The sequence below is a fragment of the Orcinus orca genome, chromosome 9 (genome assembly GCF_937001465.1).
Source record: "Orcinus orca chromosome 9, mOrcOrc1.1, whole genome shotgun sequence".
Taxonomy (NCBI): domain Eukaryota; kingdom Metazoa; phylum Chordata; class Mammalia; order Artiodactyla; family Delphinidae; genus Orcinus; species Orcinus orca.
Window position 1 is genome coordinate 95,394,536 of NC_064567.1, and position 27,254 is coordinate 95,421,789.

The following is a 27,254-nucleotide window of genomic DNA, read 5'->3' on the forward strand; positions in this document are numbered from 1 at the left end:
CTAAATCAACACAGATAAAGGGTCAAAGGCCTAATAACCCAAACTGAGACTTTTCTACATTTACCTTGAGTTTCCATTTCATTAAGAGAACATACAGCCTCACCTGCCTCTCTGAAGCCTACAGTGCTGGAGGCCTGCTGGGGACTGTGCTGGTCTCCAGGGACTCTGATCTAGAGGTGAAGGCTTGGTCCCTGCCCGCTGAGGCGCTCACATTGCAGGAGCGGGGACAAGCACCTCCTTCTTTTTGTCCTGTGTCAGTGAAGGGGACCACAAAACCTGGCTTTGGGGCCCAGAGTTGATCACCACCCATGGATAAGAGGAGCCAGTAGGTAGACTTGGCCAGTGGGAAGGAAGGACCGGCATTGGGGGCCAAGAGGTAGAGAGATCATTCTAGGCAAGGAACAGCACTTGCAAAGGCATGAAGGCATGCAGATGTGAGAGTTGAGGGTGGAGTGCTGAGAAAAAGGAAGAGAAGGAGAAGGAGGAGGAAGGGATAGAGGTTGAGGAAGAGAGATCATTGAGTGTGGAGGGTTAAGTATGGCCGCAAGTTCCTTGGCATTCCTCTCATCAAGAGGCCCGGTCCATGTCCCCTCCCCTTGGGCCTGGGAGGGCTCTGTGACCCTGCCCTGGTTTCCATGCTGAAGTGAGGCTGTGCAGCTTCCAGGCCAGGCTTTCAGAGACTGGTAACTCCCACTTCCTATCTCTTAGAACACTCGCTCTTGGAGCCCTGAGACAGCTGTGCTTTCACAGTGGCCATGTGAAAGTTTGCATGGAGACAGCTGCTCCAGCCATCCCCACCCAGGGCACAGCAGAGGCCAGCCCAGCTGTTACCCATGGCAACAGCATGCAAGACAGCAAGGGAAAGCTGCCCAGCTGAGCCCAGTCACCCCACAGAACTTCGAGAGATGATAGTACAGAGCTGTTACGTTTTGGGTTTGATTGTTACGCAGCAGTAGTAACTGTAGCATCAGGGATCCAGATGAACAGGGCCATGGAAGTCAAAGGCGGGGAAGCTATCAAAGGGAGCGTCGTCGACAGGACATGGTGAGTGCCATCAGAGGACTCAAGGGACATGTGGTCTAGAATGCATGGCGGAGGGTTGGAACATGGGGCTTGTGGTGATGTTTGCCAAAAAAAATAATTTAAGGAGCTGATGAGGAAGACTGCAGGCTGAAGAGTTAGAATGGCCAGTTCAGGTTGATCCTGGTCTGGGCCATGAAAGTCCCTAGTCCCAGGAAACCTCTCACACAGGAATGGTGAGGGCCCCCCAGTAAATCTGTGTCTATAGAGAAGAGGCAAAGTGTGTGAAGCATCCTCCAGGACGGGTGGCTGTGAGAGTGACTCTGAGGGGGCAGCATGAGAAACAGAATGGAGATGAGCTTGAACACGTGTAAGGACTGAATGAAATGAGCCTACAAGTAAGTGCTCTCCTTTATTTAGGACATCCTTGTGTCCACTTCTTGGCAAGGATCTTACATCCTTTTAAAAATTGTTTTTAATTTTTATACAAGTTTTGAAGGTTACTTTCCATTTGCAGTTATTACAAAACATTGGCTATATTCCCCGTTATACAATACATCCTTGAACCTATCTTATACCCTATAGTTTGTACTTCCCACACCCCACCCCTATATTGCCCCCGCCACTGGTAACCACTAGTTTCTTCTTTATATCTGTGAGTCTGCTTTTTTTGTTATATTCACTAGTTTGTTGTGTTTTTTAGATTCCACATATAAGTGATATAATACGGTATTTATCTTTCTCTGTCTGACTTACTTCACTTAGCATAATGCCCTCCAAGTCCATCCATGTTGCTGCAAATGGCAAAATTTTATTCTTTTTTATGGCTGAGTAATAGTCTATTGTGCATGTATATATATGTATACCACAGCTTCTTTATCCATTCATCTGTTGATGGACACTTAGGTTGTTTCCATGTCTTGGCTATTGTAAGTAATGCTGCTAAGAACATTGGGGTGCATGTATGTTTTGAATTAGTATCTTTATCTTTTTCAGATATATACCTAGGAGTGGAATTTCTGGGTCTTATGGTAGTTCTATTTTTAGTTTTTTGAGAAACCTTCATACTGTTTTCCACAGTGGCTGCACCATTTTACATTCCCACCAACAGTGTACAAGGGTTCCCTTTTCTCTACATCCTTGCCAACATTTGTTATTTGTAGACTTTTTGATGATAGCCATTCTGACAGGTGTGAAGTGATATCTCACTGTGGTTTTGATTTGTATTTCCCTGATGATTAGCAATGTTGAGCATATTTTCATGTGCCTGTTGGCCATCTGCATTTCTTCTTTGGAAAACTGTCTATTCCATTCTTCTGCCTGTTTTTTAATCAGATTGTTTGGGGTTTTTTGATGTTGAGTTGTATGAGCTGTTTATATATGTTGTATATTAATCCCTTTTCAGTCATATCATTTGCAAATATTTTCCCCCATTCAGTTGGTTGTCTTTTTGTTTTATCAATGGTTTCCTTTGCCATGCAAACCTAATTAAGTTTAATTAGGTCCCATTTGTTTATTTTTGCTTTTGTTTCCACTACTTTAGGAGATGGATCCAAAAAATACTGCTGTGATTTATGTCAGAGTGTTCTGCCTATGTTTTCCTCTAGGTTTTACAGTATGCAGTCTTACATTTAGGTCTTTAATACATTTTGAGTTTATTTTCATATATGGTGTTAGAGAATGTTCTAATTTTATTCTTTCACATGTAGCTGTCCAGTTTTCCCAGCACCACTTATTAGCTGCCTTTTCTCCATTGTATATGCTTGCCTCCTTTGTTGTCCATTAATTGACGTGGGTTTATTTCTGGGCTTTCTATCCTGTTCCATTGATCTATGTGTCTGTTTTTGTGCCAATACCATATGTTTTGACTACTGTAGCTTTGTAGTATAGTCTGAATACAGCCTTTTATTTTACGCTGATAAGAGCACCATGAGTTGGGTGCCATCACCATTGCATTTGAGGAGAAAACAGTCTCAGAGACATGGTAGTCTTTGTGGCAGGTGGTGGAGCTGGAATTTAAACCAGGCTTATCTGCTTGTGCTCATTAGCCCAAGGGAAGGGTCTATGGGCATGCTGGAGATGCGGGACACAGAAGGGACGTTTAATGAACTGAGGTCCATGAGGAGTTGGAAGGAACAGGATGCAGAGAACAGTTAAGGAGTCCAAGCTTTCCTGGAAGCCCTTGACCCACTATGGACTTCCAGTCAGAAGTGTGGGTGGGGCAGGATGGGGACAGAAGAGAGGGAAGGAAAAAAATGTGTTATGCTGACCACTCTATGGTGCCCCTCTTCCTAATTGGAAGGGAAAGAAGACGACACAGGAAGAACTCAGGAGTGATTATCACTTATACAGACGTGGTGGAGTCAAATTAGAACTCTACAGAACGGTTTCTCTCCATCCCCCTCAAAGCCACTCAATACACAGAATGAATCTCTTCTACTATAAATTGCAGACACATGGAGTTAGAAACAACCAGGGCTGCAGAGGCCCTCCATATCTCTGCCTCCAGAGAGGGCTTCAGCAAGATAAGGAGGGAGTATTGTGCCCATTTTAATCTCCATGAAACGGGGACAATAGCTCTCTCATAAAGGCCTGTGGCAGGCCAAGGCCGACAGAGGCCAAATTGGCAGGAGAGTATGTGGGGCAGACAAGAGAAACTGACCTAACTAAGATGCCGTGTCTGGACCTACAGCCAGGTATCTGAAGGGCATAGCAAGCTCATTGCCATATGTCCAATTAGACACAGCAGATGGGAATGAGGTGGCTGCAGCCATCCCAGGAGGGTGGCCTGTGCTTGTCCCTGGGGAATCTGTGCATGTCTCACAAGATCCCACCCCTGGGCTATCATTTGGGGTAAGGCTGCTGTCCTGAATAGAGGAATAATAATAGTAATAGCAGCAACTAACTGTCTCTGAGCTCTCCCAATGTGCCAGGTACCATGCTGAGTGCCTCATACATCTTGCCCCATTTAATCTTCATGAAAACCCTAGGTGGCAGGGTTTTTTTTTTCCCTTTTTTGATAAGGAATCTGAGGTCCAGGAAGATAAATGCAACTGGTCTAAGATTCACAAGTCACAAACAAATGGTGGGGTCAGGACTTGAACCCAGGCAGTCTGACCTCTAAGCCTGCTCTTTAGCCACCATGATGTCCTGATAAGACTAAAGTTGGCCAGAAGGGTCCCCACCACTAAGGTGGAGATTCGGTACAGAGTTCTGATCCCATGGAGGGCTGGATACCAGGTAATACATTCGATAGAATTCTGAAGTTGGAGTCAGTGCTGGGGGCTTTCCTCCCGGAGTGATTGGCAAGGCAATTATCTGGGCATCAAAGTGGGAACCCATTTGTCACTGGGCTAGCAAATCCTTAACTAGAGGAAGGAAAGTCAAGATGGTGAACATGGCCTTCCTCCCCTCCAGATGATTCTGAATGGGGAGCTCCATAGTTCCCACCATAAAGAGCTGTGAGAAAGTCAAACTAGAAGACAGAGGCTATCCAAGGTTTCAGTCACTTCCTCCCACACAAATCCAGAATGTCCTTCATTTCAATGTATTTGTTATATGTGTATACATCCAATTTGTGTACACATTTTTAAAAGTATTACTTATTCCCTCTAGAAACTTTGAGGAAAATATCAAACAGCATCCATAATTTCAGCAAAAATAACACTTTTAAAGAGTTTTGTTGTTGCTGGTAGCATCTCCCCTTAGAGGGGCTTAGTAAGTATTTATTCAGTTAATGAATGAATGAATGAAGCTAGTGCTCAAAACACCTGTGCAGGAAGCAGGAGACTTGTGCTCAAGGGCTACAACCGTCATGTCTTATCTTTCCCACCGATGGCCCCTGAGCCATCAGGACAAAGAGACAGAGAAACACAGATGGAGGGCAGAAGCCACGATGTCTCTGGTCAGACCCACAGCAAGAGGGTACCACAAAGAGAACAGAGTCAACTAACCCACCCAGCTTCTTGGAGTATGGAGGTGGCAGAGAGGTACCACCTTTTAAAGCAGAGGACTCTGCTCTCTAGTGAACACAGCCCAGTCCACACTGGAAATCTCACCAAACACTGTAGCACCTCCTCCCTTGATTCAGGCCCAGGAAGTCGATGCCAGAAGAGCAGTGGGAAGGGAGAATTTTCCGGTTTTCCACCTCATTCTTCTCTTTTGACCCCCTGAGCCTTTCAGCCAAGTCTTTGGTCACGCACAGCTGCAGAGTTCTTGGTGAAGACAGAGAGCCACAGAGGTCAGGGTGGTCCTGCCTGCACACCGTGTGTACCTTCCCGGACACTACGTACCTGGAGCCAGTTCAGAGGTCACCCCCAGGAGTCTCTGACATTAGCCAAGATAGGTCTCTAGTCAACTCCAAGGCCATTTTCAAATGATGACAGCTATACTGTCCACACCAGCCTTGGACAGCCAGGAAAGAGTTCAGAATCCAAATAATATGGAAAAAGTAAAAACTCCTCACAAATTCTCATGTATCTCACTTGCCCCAAATTCCAGAGTTGATATGGAACCCAAGAATACTGCAAAACCCACCAACACCCACAAAATCTAGAAGATGCAAGCAATGCCTCATCCATTGCAGCAGCTGCTAATCTAAGCCATGTTTCCCTCTTTCCAAGCAAAACCGGAGTCTGCAGCACCTGGTCCGTATTTATGCCCACATTGCTATTGCCAGCTGTTACTGGAGGGAAGAGGGCAGACAAAACGCAGAAAGGAAAAAGGAGCTGATTGTTTTTAACCTTCACCAGAATGAATGCCAGTTTCTCCCAGGTTGCTCAAGGCCAATGAGCTGAAATCCAAACCAGAGAACTCGTCTAATAAGTGGGGAATTGTGTCTTATGCTTCCATCTCCTTGGGAAAAAATAAGAGTTATAAATACTGCACCTTCCACCAGAGAATGACATATAGGAAACACTCCTACTTTTATACAAAATCTATAAATTTGAGCCCATAGACTTAAAGCCTTTTCATGGGACTCCTATTCCTTATATTTAAAACCTGTTAGTCTCTTTCTCTCTCCATGAATAGTTACCCTTGAAAAAAAAGAGATTTATTTTACAGTGTGAGTTTTCTGTAACAGAGAACACAAATTTCTAGTGAAAACTAAACCTTTAAGGCCTGGCTGAGCCTTTAACAAAGGAAAAGATAAGTAGTCAAAGAATAGAAGGAATATGAAATATTTTTCAGAGGGGGAAGAGTGGATTATGTCAAACTTAAACAAAAAATAATAATAGAAGGGAAACAGTAAAAAGAGTATGGGAACATGGAAAAGAAGTAATAGTTAAAATAGCCTACGATTAGACTTCATCCTTTTCACTAGCCTAATCATCGGCAGTTCCCAATGAAAAATACAGGCAAACTCAATGTTAAGAAACATCAAGACCAGTTAAATGGAAGTCCTGGGTACTTGACACAGATAAAGTGACCACAGTGACCTTACAACAGTACAAAGCAAATGCTTACAAGGGTTGGACTCTTGAAAGAAGACCCAGCCCGCTCTCCGGGATGGAGATGGGCAAGACTTCCTTCCGTCTCCATCTTTCGGCTCCAGCTCAGCTCTCGGCTGGACCTCCGGTGGGGTTTCCGGCTGCGCAACCCCTGCAGCGCCCTCTGTCGGCAGGTCCCCGGAGGCCAAGCGAAGAGTAGCAGGAAGAGCGTGCTGCTGACACCGGCTGAAGCTGGACAACAGGCAGGAACATGGAACTCAGCAAAGGGATCAGGAAAGGTGTCCTGAGAGCCCTCGTACGAAACACGGGAGGATGATACGAAGCTTATAGGACGCTCCAAGCTGTCAGTGGGCACCAAGCTAAACTGAGTGCATGATGGGAATAATTTCATAAAGCCTCGTTCTTGTACCCAGAGGAAGGCTAGAAGCGAGTAAGTGGTAGAGTCAGTACCATACAAGCAAGAGCCTGAATTTGGTGTGCAGAGGGTCTTCTATCACCTCTTCCACCTCCACACACTTTCCTCCAGGACGGTTCTTGGTCATCTGGTATAGACACATCGCTAAGCCTACCCAGAAAAAGATGCTGAAATTTCCAGTTCAGCTGAGTGGCCTATACATTCTAGACAAAAAGGGAGCCCCTGCCAGCTGAACAAAGGCAGCACCGTTAACCTGCGTTGATAGTTCCCAGGTTTTACAGGATGGCATCTGTGCCTCCTTCATCCCTTTCTTCTCTAACAGCCCTGACACTAACCTGCCCAGTCAAAGCATCTCATGTCTGCAGACCCTTCCCGGTTGACCTCCACAAATCAGCCAAATATTCAAGATTAGTGCCTCCACTCAGACATGTTTTTTTCCCAAGAGGCAACAATTCCAGTAAACTCCAAACCTGCAAATATTTTTTTTTTCATGAAACCCACACCAATGGAGTGCAGTGTTCCTTTTTCAGGCTGCTTTTTTGGTGTCAGGGATCCCTTAGAGGGACCCAGCATCCAGTTACTGTATCCCAGGTCAGAATTGTTGACCTGAAACAAATACACTGCCAGATATTTCTCCAGCAAAGATCATTTTTTCAGGATCAGCAGAGAATTGCAACCACAGTTCAGGGTCTGCAACCACGGTGAGCCACTTGCACGTCCCCCTACAGCAAGGGCAGGAGAACACTTTTATAGAGAGGACAAGGAAGTCGGAAAAGCTGTAGTAAACAAAGAGTCCATGGCTTTTCATTGGCTGAGTCCTTGCCAGGAAAGAAGAGGAGGTTTTCTTCTTCCTGTTGGGCTCTGCTATCACCACAGGGCGAGACAGCTCCCCTTTCTGGTTTCCTAACTCTATTGAATGTAGGTTTCTGTTTATTAATTTTTTATAGAATCAACTGCAACTGAGAAAAGCAGCAGCCAATCCAGTATGCAGCATGCCAGATGGCCTAGCATTTTTATATGTACTTTGAGTTACCAAGTTCTATGTACCAGGAAGCCAAAATGGTGGGTGGGTGGGTGCTCTCGGGGCCCAGAACTACAGGTTTGAGTGTTCCCAGGCTGCAAAATTCTCCCCATAGAAAACTATGGTCATTCAGCCCCATCTGCAGCTGACCAAGTTAGTCCCAACTGAGCATCAAATTGTGAGAAACTTTAACGATGTCTCCTAGATTCCAAGGGAAAACTGGGCAGGGAGAAAAGAGAGGCACCCTGAGAGGAAAGGGGGAATCCAGGTAAGAGCAGTTTTTTCCCCACTAGGATGGACTCCTGTACTTCTTGCCAAGGAAGCCTACCCTTGAGGATTTCACCTTGTCATGCAGCCCATTCACGAGATTAAAGCATGGTTGCCTGCTACATAACTCCAGGAGAGCCATTTCCGTAGACTTCTGTGTGAATGGTGCCCTTGGAGTTAGTAACACATCAGCCCTGTTAATAAGGTCACAGGAATGTCTGGTGACCACACATCAGAAAGTATACCCTGCCTCGTACTACCATTCCTAAGATCTGTGTGTGGCCAAGGATATACCTGGTTAGCCCAAAGGGTTACTGTAACCCTCCCAGCCTCCAGACCAGCCATGAATTTGAGCTCTACCCTTCTTTACTGTGAAATTGTGTGGTATCTCATGCTCCAATATCATGAAACCTGTTCATCTGTTACATCTTCTAAAATAGCCACCTGCCATTCATTTGTGGCTCTCACCTCCATCCAGTTTTAAAAGGTGATATTCAAAATCCTCTCCCTGACTATAAAGGGTTCATTTAAAAGTCATGCTGAGATTGCATCCCCCCTCCACCCCACACTCTCAAAAACCCTACTCTTCATACATCAGACTGATCCCCCAGTATATCCTCACACTTCTTGTCACCTAATCTGGAAGAGGTTGGCTAATACCTAACAAGAGTATGTACTTCCCAGAAACACCTCTGGAACACCCTCTAGCAAGTCAAGAGCTGACTCAAGACATATGTAATCAGCACAGGATATGGGGAAGGGTCTCGGTATGGCCCTCTGCCTTCATGCTAGGACCCATACTTTCTACCTCTGGAGCTCTTCAGTATGGTAGTCTGTCAGTCTACAGCCTTCTGGTTTGTGTCCTATCTCAGTTCCAGGCAACTCAGTCCTCCACCGTCTGACCAGCCACGACCCTCCCCTCCACTTGGACTGAAATGCAGAGACCCACCCCAGTAAGCCAGGATTTGGGACAAAAATATATGACAGAGAAGGCACTTGACTTTGCGGTCTGTATTTGGCCTTGGAGGATCTGTTGGGAACCCCTACCTCAGCCTGAATGCCCCAGGGCAGCTCCGAGACAGCTCAGCCCACTCCATCCAGGAAGGAGGACTGCTAAGAGTGCCAGCAGCTGTGCAATACTCCTGTTTCATTTCACATACACATTAATCCTCTACGCTTCACTGTGCAGGGATTTTAAATTTTATTAGTCTTTTCAATGAACCAACATTTGGTTTTCTTGATCTTCTATATATGTTTTCTGTGTAATTACTTTCTGCTCTTACTTTTATTTTTTATTATTTCCTTCCTTCTACTTTCCTTGGGTCTAATTTGTTGTCCTTTTTCTAACTTCTTGAGGTGGATTCTTAGCTCATTGGTTTGGGGCTATTCTTCTTCTCTGTGTATGCATGTAAGGCCGTAAGTTTTCCCCTTAGCAGTTTGTTTGTTTGGTTTTGCTTTGTTTTGGTAAAATCTTAAGTGAAGCACAAAACACACATAGAAAGGGGCATAAATTTAAATGCAGAGTTTAGGGATTTTCAGAAAGTGAACACATCCATGTACACAGCACCCAAATCAAGAAGCAGAGCCTAATTCACATGTCAGCCTGTTCTGTTTGCCTCCTTCCTTCTCTCTGGGATCATTTTCCTCCTAACAGAAAGAGTTCCCTTTTAGTATTTCTTTTAGTGCAAGATGACTGGTGATAAATCCTCTCAGTTTTTCTTTGTCTGAAAACATCACTGTTTCACTTTCACTTTTGAGCAGTGATTTCACGAGATACAGAGAATTCTCGGTTAGCTGTTCTTTTCTTCAGCACTTAGGAATGTCATTTCTCTGTCTTCTGAAAAATCAAGTTTAGTTTAGTGTTTTTGTCTTTCCTTTGAAGATAATGTAGGTTTGTTTTTTTGTTTTTTGTTTGTTTGTTTGTTTTTTGCTCTGATGCTTTTAAGACTTTTCCCTTAGCCTTTGGATTTCAGGAGTTTAACTACGACATGCTTACAAGTGATTCTTGTTATTATCCAGGCTTGAAAATAAGTTACTGTCTCCTCAAAAGTTGTCTTTGCCCCACTCATTCCACTGTGTCCCTTATTCTCTCCTCTGTCCTTTCCATCCTCTTTTCTCTCTCTTTCTTCAATCTGGATATTTTCAATCAACCTATGCTCCACTTTACTAACCCTCTTTCTGCTGTATCTGATCTGCGGCTAACCCCACGTATGGAGCTCTTAATTTCAACTCTTTGGTTCTTCAATAATTAAATCCCCATTTGATTCTTTTCTGTTGGTTCTAATTTTCTGGCAACGTCTGCACTTCATTTTCTGCATGTATAAATCATAGTTTCATTGAGGTCTTTGTCTAATGACTTCAATATCAGGATCCTAGTTCCATTTTCTTTCTTGCTTTTGGTCATTTGCTTCTGTCTCTTATCATACTTGGTAATTTTCAGTTGCCGTAAACTGGGTGTGGAATATTGTAGATACTTTGGCGATGGCATCTTCCCTCAGAAGATTTTGCTCTTCCCTCAGTGAGCTTGTTGGGGTGCTGGTGGCCTTGACCCAATAAGAGGATGAGCTTAGTGGAGTGCAGTCCAGTCTTGGTAAGCCTCAGTCTCCCTTTAGCTCGCCCTCTTCCTAGAGATCCCTCTCCAGGTCTTTCATGGAGAGCCGAGGGTTTTCACCTGGGACCCTTCCCTGACTCTCCCTGCCAGGTCTCCTCAGTACCAAGAGACAGAAGATTTCGGCTCACTTTTCAGATGTTTTCATGATGCAGGATTCAGCAAATGTCTGAGGGGAAACCAGCTGGGTACTTGAGGTCTCTGATCATTCACTCTGGCCCCAGAGGGCCACAGAAGCTCTGCTGGTTTCCCTGCCACCAGGACAAAGGAACTGCAGGTAATCAGCTCGTCTCACCAGTACTCCGTCGTCTAGAATTTGTGGTCCTTGTTGCTTCCATTATTCTGCAGTGCTTTAAATATTTTGTTTTTAAAAAAAGCTTATCTAGTTGGCAGCAGAAGCATTAGTCTGCTACAATTACTCTATCCTAGCAGGAAGAGGAAGGCTCTAATTGCCTTTTAGCAAACACTCCACATGCGGTGATCCCAGAGAACAGAAACACTGTCTAGGGGGTGATAATAACCAGCACTGAAATAGGAAACAAAAAGCATTTATTGGATTGTTTTTGAGTTTGGATTTGGCCTTGTGACAGCCGAAATAAGTACTTCCCATAAAGTAAAGTTCTAGCATCATTTCACATAGTGATTCATTTTCATCAATCTCCCACATTTGCTGTGGTACCATATTTGAAGCATTAACATAGGATTTATGCTGCTGTTCTAAATAGGAAATTAGTCAAATAATGTACAGTTCTTGGTATTAAAAAGATGTACCAGTTAACACAATTGAAAAAAAGTTACAATTAACCATTTTTCATTCAAATAATCATAAGTTAGCTATTAGAGAAACATGACTTTATCACATGGCAATTTTTATGTTAGGCAAATGTGGAATACCTAAAGATGCAAATATCTTCTCTGCTCATTCAAAATTTATGGCTTTATTTTCTTCACTCATTTTCCAATTTTGTACAAAGTGAATATAATTAGTCCATAATACAGCTTTCTGTATCATTTCTGGAAGTGCAAATCCAAGTAAGATTATATCTTTACCAAATTACAAAATTTTGACAAATCAATATGATATTCTCTAATATAATAAGGTGACTTTTTTCTGTTAGAGTCATATATTACTTTAATGAGAATTTTACTACAAAAGATATCATCTGAGAACCAAATAGAAACACCATGTCTTTCAGGGCTGTTTATAGGAGAGCAAAGTTTTTTTTGGTAAAACTTAATATGGCTTATACACCTATATAATGTTTTTCTTTTGAATGAGGTATTGGATTCAAGTTGCTGAGATTAAATGTAACAGAACAAACGTGTGTAAAAGGTGACTGCTTCATTTTGGATTTGGTCTAAAACCAGGGCCCCCTGTGTGAGGAGCTTTAAAGCTCTACCTTAATGAGATCTAGCAGGCAATGTCAACTTTAAATTAAAATACCTTTCCAATGTTATATTTTTACATATGTAGTAGAATCTGCAATGTTAGATGCCTTGTCAATGCACTGACAAGTGCATTCCGTTTGTTAAGAAGCCCTTCACCCTTCCTTTTGTTTTGATCAAAAGTCACAGCCTTTCTCTAAGCTGCTTATTTCTTAAAACCCATTTAATTCATATTTTTAAATAAAAAAACCAAGTACAAGTGAACATACTGCCATGTAGGATAGACTGGGAGGACCTCAGGTTTTATACCATTAATGTTGATTATTTCTTTGAAAGAACTGCTCTTGCTGTTTCCTCTTACTGAAGCTAAATGTTCTTCAGACTCAAAATTTAATTTATGTCTCATTATTGCATTGCTTCTTGATCTTTTTGATCATTTGAAGATATTGTACTTTCCATTACTCCATCTAGATTACTACTGAAACTGTTTCTTTCACAGTGATGATAGCTTCTTGAGTTAAAATTGGGTTTCCTGGATTTGGGGATGTGGTTTACATTTGTCTCACGTCTATTTTGCAAATGAAATATTCATAGACTTACGTTCATTGTTCTTGCTAAAGAATGTTACTTACATAGATAATTTGGTTCCTTTTACACAAATAAGTGATTCACAATGGAAGACATTTCGCTAATGCAGTGATCCATATGTCTGTCTAGTTTATCAACTCTGATCACACTTCTGTTCATGAGATTTGGGCATTTCTGCACTGCAGACATTGTAACATATGGATAGTTAAAAACTTGCTATGAAGTTCAGATGTTTGTGGTGCTTCAACCTGTGCAATGTCCAGATAGCAACAGGAGTAAGCACCTTATTCTTAACGAATACTTTTACCAGTTGCAGAATTCTCTGTTGACAGTTATTTTCTTTCGGCACTTTGAAGCTGTCATTCCTTTCCCTTCCATTGTTTCTGTTTATGTTGAGAAGTCATCTGTCAGTCTAACTGTTGCTCCTGTGAAGGTAACCTAGCTCTTTTCTTCATTGGCTGATGAAGTGATCATTTTTCTTCTTTTTTGAACTTTTACAGTGATGTCTGGTTGCTGTGTTCTTTCTGGATTCATAGGGCTTTTTGTATCTATAGCTTGATGTCTTTCATAACTTTTGGAGAATTTTTAACTTTAGCACCACTGTCTCTCTCTTCTCTTTTTGGATTACAATTTACAGGTATTTTAGACCACCCCCTAGTATCACATATGTTTACTATTTCTCTTCAATATTTTATATGCTTTTTCTCTGCATGCCTTATTCTGGATTTCTTTTTCTGACCTATGTTCCAGTTTCCTAAGTTTTCTCCTGTATTTTGTTAAATCTGCTTTAAACCCACCCATGGAGTACACTATTTCAAAATTGTAGTTTTACAGATCCAGAATTTTCTGTTTTGTTCTTTTATAGAGTCTTCATTATTTGCTGATATTTTCAATCTTATATTTTATTTCTTTGAATGCTTTAAATATATGATCATTAAAGCTTGTGTCTGATAACTCCGATATCTGAAAACCCTATAAGTCTATTTATAGTGCCTGGTCTTTCTATTGGTATTTTTACCAGTAGAAAAATACTCTGCATGTGCCTGATCAATTTTAGTTGAAAACTGGACACTGTAAATGAAAACTTATGGAGATAATTTGAGGCTTAGAATGGGTTCTTTTCCTGCTGAGAGGATCTGCATTTCCTTCTGGGCTATACCTAGCAATCCAGAATAACCTCAATTGAATTTCAAGACTTAAAATGATTTGAAGGGCCAGGGCTGGTGTATTTCTCTGGTATCTGTTCTGCTGTTCAGGGCTCCAACTTGAATTGTGAAGGACTTAGCAGAGTCCTCCTCTTTGGCAGGCTCTGAACTCTTTAAGTTTTTATCCCCTTAGCCCTGCAAGTCTGTCGAAAGTTCTTTTCACCTTCCCAGCCTCTCAGTGCATTTTTCTGGAATCAACACAGCCCCCCCACCAAGGGAAACAGCAGAAGTTTTCTTCTTCTGGATCTTGTCTTCAGTATTTTCCATTGTCTTGCTAGGTCTCTGATGTCCTCAGGCTAGGATTTCCAGTTTTAGGAGGAAACAATTACTGGATTCCTAATAAAATTTGAATTTGAGATAAACAGTGAATACTTTTTTTAGTTTTTTGTCCATTGTAATAATTGGGACAGACTTATACTGAAAACTTATTCCCTGTTTATCTGAAACTCAAATTTAAGTGGGTGTCCTGTATTTTATCCAGCAATCCTACTTCAGGCAGATTTATTTCCATATTTTTCCAGCTTGTCTAGATGTTCTCTGAATTACCTAGTACATCATCACTCAAAGTGGAAGTTCACTTTTGCTAGCTGGTCAACAATCTAGCATTATTAAAAAAAATTTTTTAGAGACAAATTACCAAATGAAAAGTTCATATGTTTGCTGAAATCCTAGCTGCCATGAACTACATGTGTGACCTTGTATGAGTGGCCTTACATTTTGGCCTCATTTTCCTTAGATGTAAAATAAGAATGATAGATGACATTTATTGAGGCCTTGTTATATGCCAAGTATTGTGCTAAGCACTTTTTTAAAAGGTTAATAATAATTACCTGTACTTCACAGGGATTTTGTGAGGGCCAAATTAGAAAATAGTATGAATGGTCTGGTGCATACTAAGAGCTAATTAACTGTTAAGACCAATTTGTTATAATTTTTAAACTAAATCAAATATTACACTTACACCAGGGCTACTACCATCATTACATACTGATGTCTCAAGTGCTACAACAGGCCTACTAATCCCTAAAAAATGGAGAGGAAGAAAAACGATAGTTTTCTTGTTTCTTTAAGTGATACTATAAGTAAAGTGAAACAGTCTATACTTTTTGAATACATGCCCACCCCATAAAAATTATAGTTGTAAACACACAAATTTGTAGAGGTAGAAACTTCAGTATCATTCCACTTTGTGAATGAGCTGGTCACTCGTGCCCAAATCTGAAAACAAATCATGTGCCAGGCAAAAGCAACCAAAATGTGATAAGGAGATCTATTCCAGGTCCACCATTAATCCACGAGATTTTAAGATGTCAACCTCTTCCTCTGGAAGGGCAAGGACTACACCCGTTGGTGAGTGGAGTATGGGCTGGATTTCCACCCCCTACTCACCCCTCGGTTGGACAACTTTATGTAGGACATGCCTGAACAACTACACAAGACAGTTCTGTTGACGGTAAATGAATATACAATGAAGAAGGGCAGCTCTTATGTGTTGACTACTTCATGCATACTAGGCTTCACCCATTATTCCATTTGCTGTGTACAACAGCCATACATGAAACAATACAGACAAAGCTGGCAATGGTATCACCATTCTACATTAAATCTAAGACCCAGAGAGTCTATATAACTTACTCTGTTAATGACGGGCAAGTCAAGAACTGGACTTACATCGATTTGTTCCCACATTCCTACTCTTTCCTTAGATCACTGTGCCTTCCTAAACTTCTGTTACTACATACATAATGACTCAAATAAACAATAAAAACTATTATAACAGAGATGCCTTGTGTTCAGACTTTGAGGGGATTTTTGAATTATTATCATTTTAACTAGAAAAGCAGAGGAAGATAGAACTACCTACCATAGGTCTCCTTAGATGAAGTATCTGAAATAATAACCAACAACCTTCTAATATTTCTTGGCCTTTGAACCTTGATACTTTTCTCAGAGGCAGCAGTAATAGCGAAAATGTAGCAATGTCTTTATCTATACTTGAATCTATTCCAAAAGTCATGTAATATTAGGCCATAGAAAATTCTCTGTGAAGAATTAGGACCCACCAGGACACTGTACCTGCTCCTGGGTTAACAGTAAGGCAGTGGAGTCAATCAAATGAAACCAGTAGTTCATCAGTCATTTTTTAACAGGCATTTATAGAGAATCCCTACGCTACATGACACCGGAAATATAAAGATAAATAATATTTAGTCTCCTTCTTCTGCAAAAACTCAGTGTGGGGCTAATCAAACAGACCAGTTGAATGTAACTGTCACCAAAGTAGTGTGGAGTTTTGCGAGGTGAAGTAATCTTAATCCATACCACAAATCACTTGTATATTATATTTTTGCATGTGTTTTAACATTTGTGGGTGACTTCCCTTCAGAGCCCATCCCTAAATAAGAAATTTTAAATAATTTAATATCTCTTTCAAGACTAAATAGGGAATCATTTTAAATTACAGTTTATAATATAATTACAATTATTTAGATTAAATAAAAGGAAGATCCATTAATAATCAAGTTGCTAAATACTGGAACAGACTCTTAAAAAGCTTAGGAAAAAAATACAACCTTTGCCAGTGATTTTTCAGAAAAAGATTACAATACTTTGAAGGTTTCCATGCATTCTTGGCTCTAAACATGAACTGACCTGCTCGCCTAGCAAAAGGATTCAATACAAGACTGTCTATAATTTCCCTGACATTTTTACTCCAAGGCACTGGGATAATTTTCTTTGACAGGAAAGCTAGTACTGCCTTTCCAGGATACCTGTTATATATAATTTCCTTCTGGGCAACTAAACTTGAGGTGAGGTCATTCGGCCCCTCCATGCCGATCTCACTGGCACCTACAGGCAGAGTAACTCGTATTCTGAACTGCACTGACTCGGTATGGTTACCTGGCCATATGGCTCGCTGCTCATGGTCCCTCCATGATCCCTAACCTACAAGATAACCTGCCTCTCAGGCTGAGACAGTAGTAGATCTAGGTCTGTAGACCTAGTGTGGGGTGCCTTGGAGAATATGGAACTAAGTTATAAGATTGTCCACCAAGAGCTTAAAAGGCAATCACAGATATGCAAAATCACTGCAGGGAAAGAATGAAGGGAGGAAACAAAAAGTACTGATATATGTAAAGTAAGAATATGTCCACTAAAAGGTAAACACCCAGACATCATCCAGGCAGTGGGAAGTCTTAACAACTACAATTCAATAGATTAAAAAAAAACACCTAAATACAAATGTCTGATTAAAATCTGATAAACAATGTTTAATCTCACTAGTAAATAAATGATATAAAAATGAGATGCTATCTTAGAGATGATCAGAGTTACATTTTCTGGGGGAAGTATACAGCGCTTTTTGGAAAGCAGTTTGGCCACAGGAAGGGAGAATCCTTAAAATAGTCCTATCTTCTAAGGAAGAATATTGCAATTCTCGTATCATTTATATGATATATAGAAAGAAACCTTTCCACATTAGCTAGGTTTAGGTTCAACTACATATAATAGAAAATCCAAAATAACAACAGCAAACAACATAACTGTGATCTACGAGCAAGGCTACAAAACGTAGTTCTTTATCTGGGCATTACCACCCAAAATAAAATTGAGATTCAGTCATTAAGGAGGAAAGGGAGAATGAGTTTTGATAGAGAAGTAGAAATTTTTGCTCCATTATCCTAGAGAGCAAACTTGAACTTAAAAATAATTTTCAAAAAGACATTAATTTTAAGGGAAAAATCCCAAATTTCCAAGATCAGGGAAGTATTTCCAAGTTACAGATTGATTCAATGATTCCATAGAACAAGCAATGTTATCTACAAAGTTTGGAATTAGTAGTTGAAAATGCTTATTTAATAATGTTGATTTCAAAAAAAGATTAAAATTCATTATTAAAGTTCATACACTCAAGTATGCAAAAAAAAACCCATAGAAGATTTTTTATACTTTTCTGCATTGTCCATATTTTCCGTAATGAACATTAAAATGCTTGCTAAGAAAATTGTAGACATTAGTTATAAAAACATTATAATTGGAGACAAATTCCCACATTTGAGAACCAGGACCTCTAACTGGAGATTCCTCATGTTGTTCCAAACAAAATTAATGTAAGGGACTAAGACAAAGCCTGGTAAATTTTTCAGATTTAAAGAAGAACATACTATAAACAGTAAATTGGGAAAAGCAGGTCACCTTCCAATGAACCAAACTCAGGTTGGCCACAGATTCTTTTCTGTACAAAATGCCAAAAAGTTATGGAGTTTCAGCATTATTGTCTAGTCATCGTCATCAGAAAATATGGCTCTCATCCATGTATTTCCATAACTTCTCAGAGTCTTCCTTCAGATCACCAAGATGCTAATCACAGTGAATTCAATAACAGAAAATTACAGAAGAAACAGATTGGTACCACCTGAAGTCTTAGAACTGAGAGTTTAAAAGCAATAACTTCTGATGGGATAGGGTGGATGCTGAGAAGTCTAAATGATGGATTTAACTTGGGTACAAAATGCTAAAACCAAAACAATTTTGGATGATGGATTTTCAGAAAGAAGTTGGACCTGTTCATGAAGCCACAAGTGAAGCAGGGTTACCAGGTGTGGCTGCCTGACTCATGGGAGGAATTGGGTAGGAGTTCCTGGGGGAGTCCTCTCTGGCCATGGCTTCTCTTCCTGGATTATACCCTACTTCTCAGTACCATTTTATTTTTGTCTTTCAGCTGAAACTAAGATCTGCTTCAAATACTACCATGGAGTGAGTGGAGCCTTGCGAGCCACCACCCCCAGTGTCACCGTCAAAAACTCAGCAGCTCCTGTAAGTCCTGTGTCCTCCTCTTTGGTCAGAACTAACTCTGGCGCTTCTTTACTTTCCTGCTCTGTTCATATGTTTTAGTGTGTGTGTGTGTTGGGCGTAGGGGTATACACACACATATGGAGATATGTTGATAGATTATAAATAGGTAGACAGACAGACAGCTAGAAACGCATCTCAAAATCCTGAGGAGGAATGAGATCCGAAGTAAACTTATTAGAAGGCACACATACCACGTGTTGTTAGAGAAATGTCAGGCTTCAGTAGATAGCCAGATATTTCTAATAGACTCATGCGTAATAGCAGTGAATGATAAGTCTCTTTGGGACACATTTTTTTTTTAATTCCTTGGTGTTAAATATTTGAATTCCTGTATATTTCAAATTTTTTAGGCTTTTAAGTAAATTTCTGGAATAGAATTTATGATTTTAGACTGATTTTAGTCATAGAATTATAAGATGACAGGCCTAGAAAAGACTAGAATCTCTGATCCTTTTTTTTCTTTATATAAATGAGTAAAGTGTGCCCAAGGGACTCAAGTAATGTACCTAGGGTCACACAGTTAGCTAGCTGTAGATCAGGGATTTAAATCACTTCTGTTCCCTACTTTGTGGCTCTGCTTAGTTCTATGGTGATAAATGCCATCTTTTCCTCAATTACAGTCTAGTTTTTACCTCTGTTGTGCTTCTTACCTTAGTTCTCAATACATCAGATGAGGCTAGCTGAAATCTTACAAATGGTATTCCTTTTCCTTTCATGTAACTTAAAAATGACTGACTTGGGGAGGCTGAACAAAAACCACTGAAGACTTTGTCACGGTAGTGTAAGTAAAAAAGATTTGGGTCTTTCTCCTATGTAAAAAAGAGAGAGAGAGAAAAGGAAGAAAGAGAGAAATTCAAATGAAATGTGAATGATTCAGAAAGAATTTCGGCTCTAAAAGATACTATTTGCTGTTTCACAAGTTATTTCTTCCAAAGATACTATTTGCTGTTTCACAAGTCATTTCTTCCATGTGCTGAAGAGGATTGCATTGAGTCCTTGGTGGGAGCAGTAAGACAAATAGGCTTGAGGACCAGGAACCCATCTGCTTCCATTCTGGCAGATGGAGCAGAACTGGACACCGGGCTGGGGCAGAAGGAGGGTGGGAGTGGACAGGGCTTCCCGTGAGGGGACACACAGCGGGAGGGGCAGGGAGAAGCAAGGGAAGTACCAGACACACTTTTCCCTGGCCCCACCATTTCTCCCTACGCTCTCCCTGCAAACTGGAACGTGATGTCTGTCATTTTACTGGGTGGGTCAGGACTCTGAGTGTGAGAATCTGAGGAAGTATCCCCAGAGTGCCGGACCCCCATTTCCAGAGCCATTTGTAAGGTCCATCTTCCAAAGAGCGTACACAGAAAAGCTGAAGCATGCTGCCAGCTGTTCAGGCAGGAGCGAGGGCTAAATGGAGGCAGTGAAGCTGGGTCTGAATTGAACCAGGGGCAAGGTGGATTGAGGTGGACAAAGCAGGAATGCACTGAACACACAAGAGAGAAGGAAGAGGCTGGAAGTGGAGTCTAGCTGGTGCAGACGCAGGCTTGGCCAGCTTTCCCCTGGCAGGCTTGGCCGGGGCAGAGGGTAATCTTCCCACTGCCTCATCGGTGATGAGTCCTGTGGCTGAAGAGAGCATGCATTTTCCTGCAAGAGAGTATTTTAATGTGCATTTGGGTTCTGTAATAGTTAAACTCTTGGTGGACGTTATCGTTCTGTACCATGGTGTACTTTTCAAAGGCATTTTACTTGCAGTATTCTAGGTGATTCACAGCACAGCTGTGAGACAGGCGGGAAGCATTTTTTGGTTAAGTGACCATGGGCTATATGCTAGTGGAGCTTAATTAAATCTAGTCTTTGCTTTCTGCAACTCAGTTCAGTGACTGATATAATCTAGCAGACTTCCAGGTTGAATAAGCCTTTGCAGTTTGGTATGGGAGTTAAGCTCACTGTTTCTAAGCAGAAATGGCTGTTCAAGTTTTCCAAAATCAACTTGTCAATAAACTTGGAGTATCCATGTTTAAATTGAGGATGTCTGGTGCTGCACTAATCTCTTATGAAGAGTTGTTTCTCTATGGCCACTATATCATGTCCCGAAAGTCATTGTGTTAGTTTGTGGCACTATGCTAAAACCGTAATTCTTTGAAAAGGAAGGAAAAGATTCCCATTTTCCTTTAGTATAACGAGCACTTCAATGCTTTGAGCAGAACAGGGTCTCTGTTGTGTGTTTCTTTTCTCATTTCCCTTTATCTTTTGCCTTTGTTCTACTGACATCTGTTGAGGGCCCTGTGATAAAAAGAGGTTGTCATTTATCTTTCAGAGGCTCTCATTTATTTATTAGTCTTAATTGTATATCAGAATCTGTGATGAGGAAGGGTCATAGAGGTCCATGTCATATAAGCTGTGTCATAGAGAAGGCATAGTTATTCTGTTATAAATGATAATACTGTCTGAAATGTCCAGTACTGGATTATGAAAACACACTGTGCTGTGTGCAGAGAAATCAGTGAGTTGGTGCCTGCAACCCCTGGGAAGGCTTTCAGAGGAGGTGGTGTGCAGGCTGAGTCAGCCAGCACGAATAAGAAGCACTTTGCCAGGTTTGGAAGGGAAGTAAGGCCCAGCCTGGACAGCATGTGCAAGATCACAGGGGTATGAAATGTCACAGGCCTGGTGGGGAACAGACCTAATTGTGTCAGGTCTAAAGAACATATAACTTACTTCATTTTCTCCATATATCACCCTGCATTTTGTTTTTCATGGATTTTGTATCTTACTGGGAGCACTTAGCATATGCTTTATATTTTTCTTCTATTTTCTGTAGAAAATCATTTTCAAAAGTAAGCTCTTCCTCTCAATATTTTTGTCCAGGCTCTCTTCCCTTTGTGCTTCAAAGTCTCTGAATAAGCCTCTGATAGTTTTCTCCCCTCTCCATTTATACATCAAGGGACAGAAATCTATGCATAAATAGTCCTCAGCTCAGTGCACTCTCCACTGTGTGAGCCTTCAAGCTTCTCCCTCCAGGTCTGTGTCTCGACAGGAGGTTTATACATCCGCCCTTCCCTCTGTGGGACCATCACACATCCTCTGATAGGTGGGCATCTTCTGGATGGGATGAGGGCGCTCCCTCTGCCTGCTGGGTTCTCCCATAGTGCGGAGACTCAGACGCATCCGTAGCTGTTCTCAGTATAAGTTCAAAGTCCTGAGCCTCGTTTCCAAGACTTGCTCTGAGGAGCAATCACTTGGCACTGCAGTGGCCACCACGTTTCCCTTGCCCCCCAGCAGTGCTGAGACCTGGGGACTAGACCTCTGGACACAGAAAATAGGTGGCTGTTGGAGCGATGACACCTGCAAGCCCAGGGGGTGGGGCCCAAGGAGCGGGAGAGAGACCACTAGAGTGAGGGGGCAGGCAGAGGATAGAATGTTCCTACCTTCTCTGGGGCCAAATGTTGAGGGTCCCCCAGATTGAGAGGCCAGACCATGTGTAGCCCAAGAATGTATCTCTTACTCTGTCTTCACCAATGTTAAAAATTGTGGAAATCCCTTCAGGATTTCATTATGCTGGATGTTTCTTGTCCTTACTTCACATTGCTATTGTCTATCTATTTACATAGTCTGTACTTCTAGAAATTGGAAGTGAACGTTTCAAGTTTTTCTTCTTCTTCCACCATTTTCATCTAGTGTCTCTGAAACCAAGCTTTTGATAATAATTGAACAGCATAAAGTTCAAAGTAAAGTTCTCTGCCAAAACTTGAAATATCTTTCTGTGAGTTCATGTTCACAGATTCATTTGCTTTGTCAGACCCCTAAGCAAAGGTAGAGTCGATATTCTCAAAAACAAAGCAACTCAATAGGACATTTCCTTGGGAATGTAGGTTAAATCCATACTCTAAGGTAGGATCAGGTCAGGATTTTCCTCCACAGATAGTCTGGGTCTCCTGCGACAGACAAATAGGTGATTAATAACCCCCAAACTCTAAGTTATTAAGGTTGGCAATAGTAATATTTGTCTTGAGAGTTTTAAAAGCAGATCTTTCAAAACGTCTTTTAAATCATAATAAAGCAGCTGTGGAACAGCTAACTTAAAGTTATGAAACCAGCTGGAAAACACGCCAACAAAATTAGTTGCAAAATTAATTCACAGGTGACGGATGTGACCAGCCATCTAGAATTGTTAGAACATAAGCCAGTGAATTTGGAAGGCACCTGGGTTTTGTAATAAATGATCTTGTGCCCTTGTATTTGGCAGAGATTAAGTGGCAAGACCTGTTGCCAATGGAAGGTGCTCTTGGTGACCATCAATCACAATGTATCATCCATTGGGGTGATTACATTTTGGTAAATCTCCCAATTTACCAAAGGGTCCCCTTCATCCTGTGTGTCCACATAGAGTCTCAACTTCACCCCAAAATGTGTCAAGAGGGAGAATCAAAAAAATTCATGAAGGAGCAGAGAGTTTATCTTCTCTTTTTAACAGGGACGCACTGTACTACTCTAGGGAAGGGGGCCCCAGCATTGAGATCCTCCAGAGACTGGCCAGTGATCTTCACAGCCCCCGAGTCAGAGACAGCCTTAAACAAACTTCTGGACAGAAGCATTTCCTAACAGTTATTTTTTCACCATTTCAGTTTTTAATCAGTTATGCTATGTAAAGAATCGCCTCTACACAAGGAAAGAGGAACTTGAGGAAAGTTTAGATCCATTTTCCTTAAATCGTCAGACAACAGTGCCTCGTAAGGATTTAGTCAGAATCAAGCCTTTCGTGATCTCACCAGATTCATGCCATACAATCATATCATATTCTTAAATCTGCCCTCATTTCCAGTCCTGATCTGGAAACCTGGTCCCATGACATTTTGGGAAGATGACATGATATTTTTTTTATGACTTGGATTTTGTAATAGCCATAGGAGCCTTTTATGAACTTATTCTGTTTTGCCTGTTGCCTCACCAGCACATTCATGATTTATTTTTTGCAGCATGTCAAACCAGGCACTAAAAAGGAACTTCATCGGCGATCCTATGATAAGACAAAAGTCTAGGACTTAGTCTCTAATATTCTGAAAATTGGTTTCTGAATGAAATAATCTGTTACACTAAGACTGCAAGAAGTCTGAAGCAATTGCACAGTATAATATTCTAATTTTTCATTTCTTTCTTTCGTGTATATTTCTGTTGGACTTTCCTTAGGGGAGAATTTAAGGGAATATTTCGATTTGTAGAAGCTATTAATCATATGCTACAGATGAAACATGATCAGTGTAAAGTCAAGTGCTTAAGCTAGAATTGCACACATGATTTATTTACATGCAAGGGATCAGTGTTGCCCAGACATTTACCGGTGAGCCTTAGCATGGTTTTGTGAGGCAGTATTTGACAAGATCTCCGGGCTATTGTAGCTTTAAATTCTGTCTCCATTCCACAAAGCCACGGGTGGAATGGGAATGGAGTTTCTAAGGGGGATAGAGAGGTTGACAGATATTGACAGAACATATAATTTCTTCTAGCTGAGAATCCACAGCCCCATTTCATCTCACTCCTAATTTAGCAAAGTGATTTCTGGTGCTCAGAGTCTCCTGCCTCTGATCCTCTTTCCCCAGGACCCACTCCCACCTCCTCAGCACCTACCCCCCCTGCCAGTACATGCAGTCCTCTGATCCCCCCACTTTGGAGGTCTGCTTAGCAATAGTTATTTCGTGCATCTTTGTGTAGCCTGTGGCTTCAAAAATTTTTTTTAGTAAATATGTGTGAGTGAGCTCCTCTGTGCTAATGACTAGGTATAGAAAACTGAACAAGATAAATCCCCGTCCTCGTGAAGCCACTATGCTAATTACAATGTACAGAAAACTGAACAAGATAAACCCCCATCCTCATGAAGCCACCTGCCTGGGATGGGACAAGTGAGTAGTGGGGAGACAGATGAGAAAAGAGGCAATGACAAAGGACTCTTCCATGTGCCGTGTTAGTGGACCTATAGGACGCTTTGGGAAGAGCAAGGATGGGCAGGCCCAGAACATGATGGAGGGCTTTCTAGATGGAATAAACCCAATCATCTGCACACCATAGCCGTGATTCCTGATCAAGCCCTTTATTTCGTCTATGCCAGTTTAACCCAGAGTGTGGGGATCTGCTATTCACATGTGTAGCTTCAGCAAAAGTCCCTTGAGGTTTTGATTAAACTAAAGCAGGGTGATATTTAGATACTTGTATTTTGGTTAACACATCAGATGGACTCACTCTTCCAAAAGAGAAAGAAGCGGAAGGGAAGTCACTGCCACAACAGGCATCCTCTCTTGGAGGATTTACCCAGGCCCTGCCCACAGTCACCCCTCCCTAAGAGGCACCCCAGAAGTTCAGATCCCATCCTGGCCCACGATTAAGAAATTTGTTCAGTTTTAGGGGAAGAGGTTCAAAGTTCGCTCTAACGTGGTATTTTGGGGTCTTGAGTCTGGAGTTGTTGTTTCCTGATAAAGTTTCCCCACCAGCCTCATTTCAGCTTAAACAGCAGATGTTTATTTCTCACAGTTTTGAAGGCTGAAGTCCAAGATCAAGGTGTCCGTAGGGGTGGTTTCTCCTGAGGCCTCTCTCCTTGGCTTGCAGACCACTGTCTTCTCACTGTATCCAGAAATGTCCTTTTCTCTGTGTGTCTGCATCCCTGGTGCCTCCTCCTCTTCTCATAAGGACACCAGTCCTATTGGACTAGGGCCCAACCCTAAAGACCTCATTTAACCTTAACTACCTCTCTAAAGGCCCAATCTCCAAATACATTGGGAGTTAGGGCTTAAATATATGACTTTGGCGGGGGGACACAATTCAGTCCATAACAGAGACCCGCTGTCTCCTTGGGTTGACTTGACAAAGTCTATCCCAGCCATCTGCTGCAGTCTCTGTGCTCCAGGAGTAATCATTCATCTATCTATCTTTTAACTGTTATTAGACAGACAGACACACACACACACACACAGGATTTAATTTTCTGGGACTCTTAATGAAACAACACTGGAGAAGACCCCTGATCTAAAAGAGCCAGTCCTGTCTCCCTGGTCATATAAATATAAATATACACACACTTATATATACACATATATGTTTATATACAGTTATATATATATTATTTTATTTTATTTTTATTTACATGAACTTGATCATTTCTACACAATCCAACAAAACAAACATATACTCATCCATTACAATACTTAACCATGAAACACGAGAGATTTTTTAAACTAAAATGAGGACCAAAATAAGTATATAGGATGTCACCATTTTTAACACTTTAAAAATATGCAAATAATATATCCTCTTTGGAAATATTTATAAACAAAGAGAAAAAAATCACCCATAATCCTACCACTCAAAGAGCCTCAGGAACTTGCAGAAAGGAAGGACTTTTGATTGACTCTGGCCTTGGAGACAGCATTTGGAATAAGGTTAACAAGTGTCACAGTGAGAGGGTGGCCAGCCAGTACCTGGCTCCGTGGACCCTCCGGGCCACTGGCACAGTGGCTTTTACACAGAAAGTGTCCGATAAATGGCCATCAGGTTGACAAAAGTCTGGCTGAAAACACTCTGGTTTAAACCCTAAATGGCCTTTCTATAAAAACACTTTTTATTAACATTTCACTGAAAGATAAGAAATCTCAAATTATGAAGATTCCAGATTTGCATCTTTCAGCTCAAGTGTTCAACTCAGCAGTCACACTCCGGGAAAAACATTCCTTCAGGGAAAGAGTCTGAGAGAAGGTAAGTTCTTCCTTCCCAAGGACCTCACAGAGCTGACATAGTAAATTAAATCTGACCTGTGAGCAGAGTGAATGAAGGCAGGGTATCAAGCATCCAGTAGGTCAGAGATACCTGGGATTGGCAGGTAGGGCCCAGGTCTTCCCCACCTCAAGCAGGAAAGTAACCCACTGCCCACACAGGTTGGGATGCCAGCTGGAGAGAAGGGCAGGCCAGGTGGTCTCCTCCCCACACCCAGAGGGCCACCCTCCATTACACCCACCAATTTCAGACCTAATTAAGAGTTCCACAGTTATCCTGTACAGCAAACTGACATCAGTACTTTTGTCTTTCTTGGTCTATGAGGAGAGCAAAGTTCAGGTTGACTAACGAGCGGATTAACTCTGCTCTCCTCATTTCTTTGGTTCAAAACACATGACCTACAAGACCGGCCTGAGGAGCAGAGCCCGTCAAACGTGCTTACTCAAGGGTTTGTCGCCCTCCCTGCCCCTCACAATAATTAATCTTGCGTCTGGTAGATCATTAGGTCCTACCCCTTTCAACCACCTGAACTGGGCCCCGGATTTAAGGTACTTTGGCTGCCCGGGGAGTCAGGGCCCACACTTTTAGATCAGGGGTCTTCTCCAGGGCTGTTTCATGAAGGAGTCCCCAAAACTCAGGAGCAAACCCGTGCATTCTGATGCACGGAGATAATTTTTTTCTCCTTTGGAGT

The 27,254-nt window shown here is 41.6% G+C and overlaps 1 protein-coding gene across 1 annotated transcript in view; it reads left to right on the forward strand.

Moving 5' to 3' along the window:
* The window catches only part of HECW1 (HECT, C2 and WW domain containing E3 ubiquitin protein ligase 1), a 325,634-nt gene that overhangs the window by 82,916 nt on the left and 215,464 nt on the right, over positions 1-27,254 (forward strand). Inside the window, exon 4 of the mRNA XM_049714658.1 lies at positions 18,684-18,778. Within this exon, the coding sequence (XP_049570615.1) occupies positions 18,684-18,778 (95 nt within the window). The remainder of the gene's footprint in view (positions 1-18,683; positions 18,779-27,254) is intronic.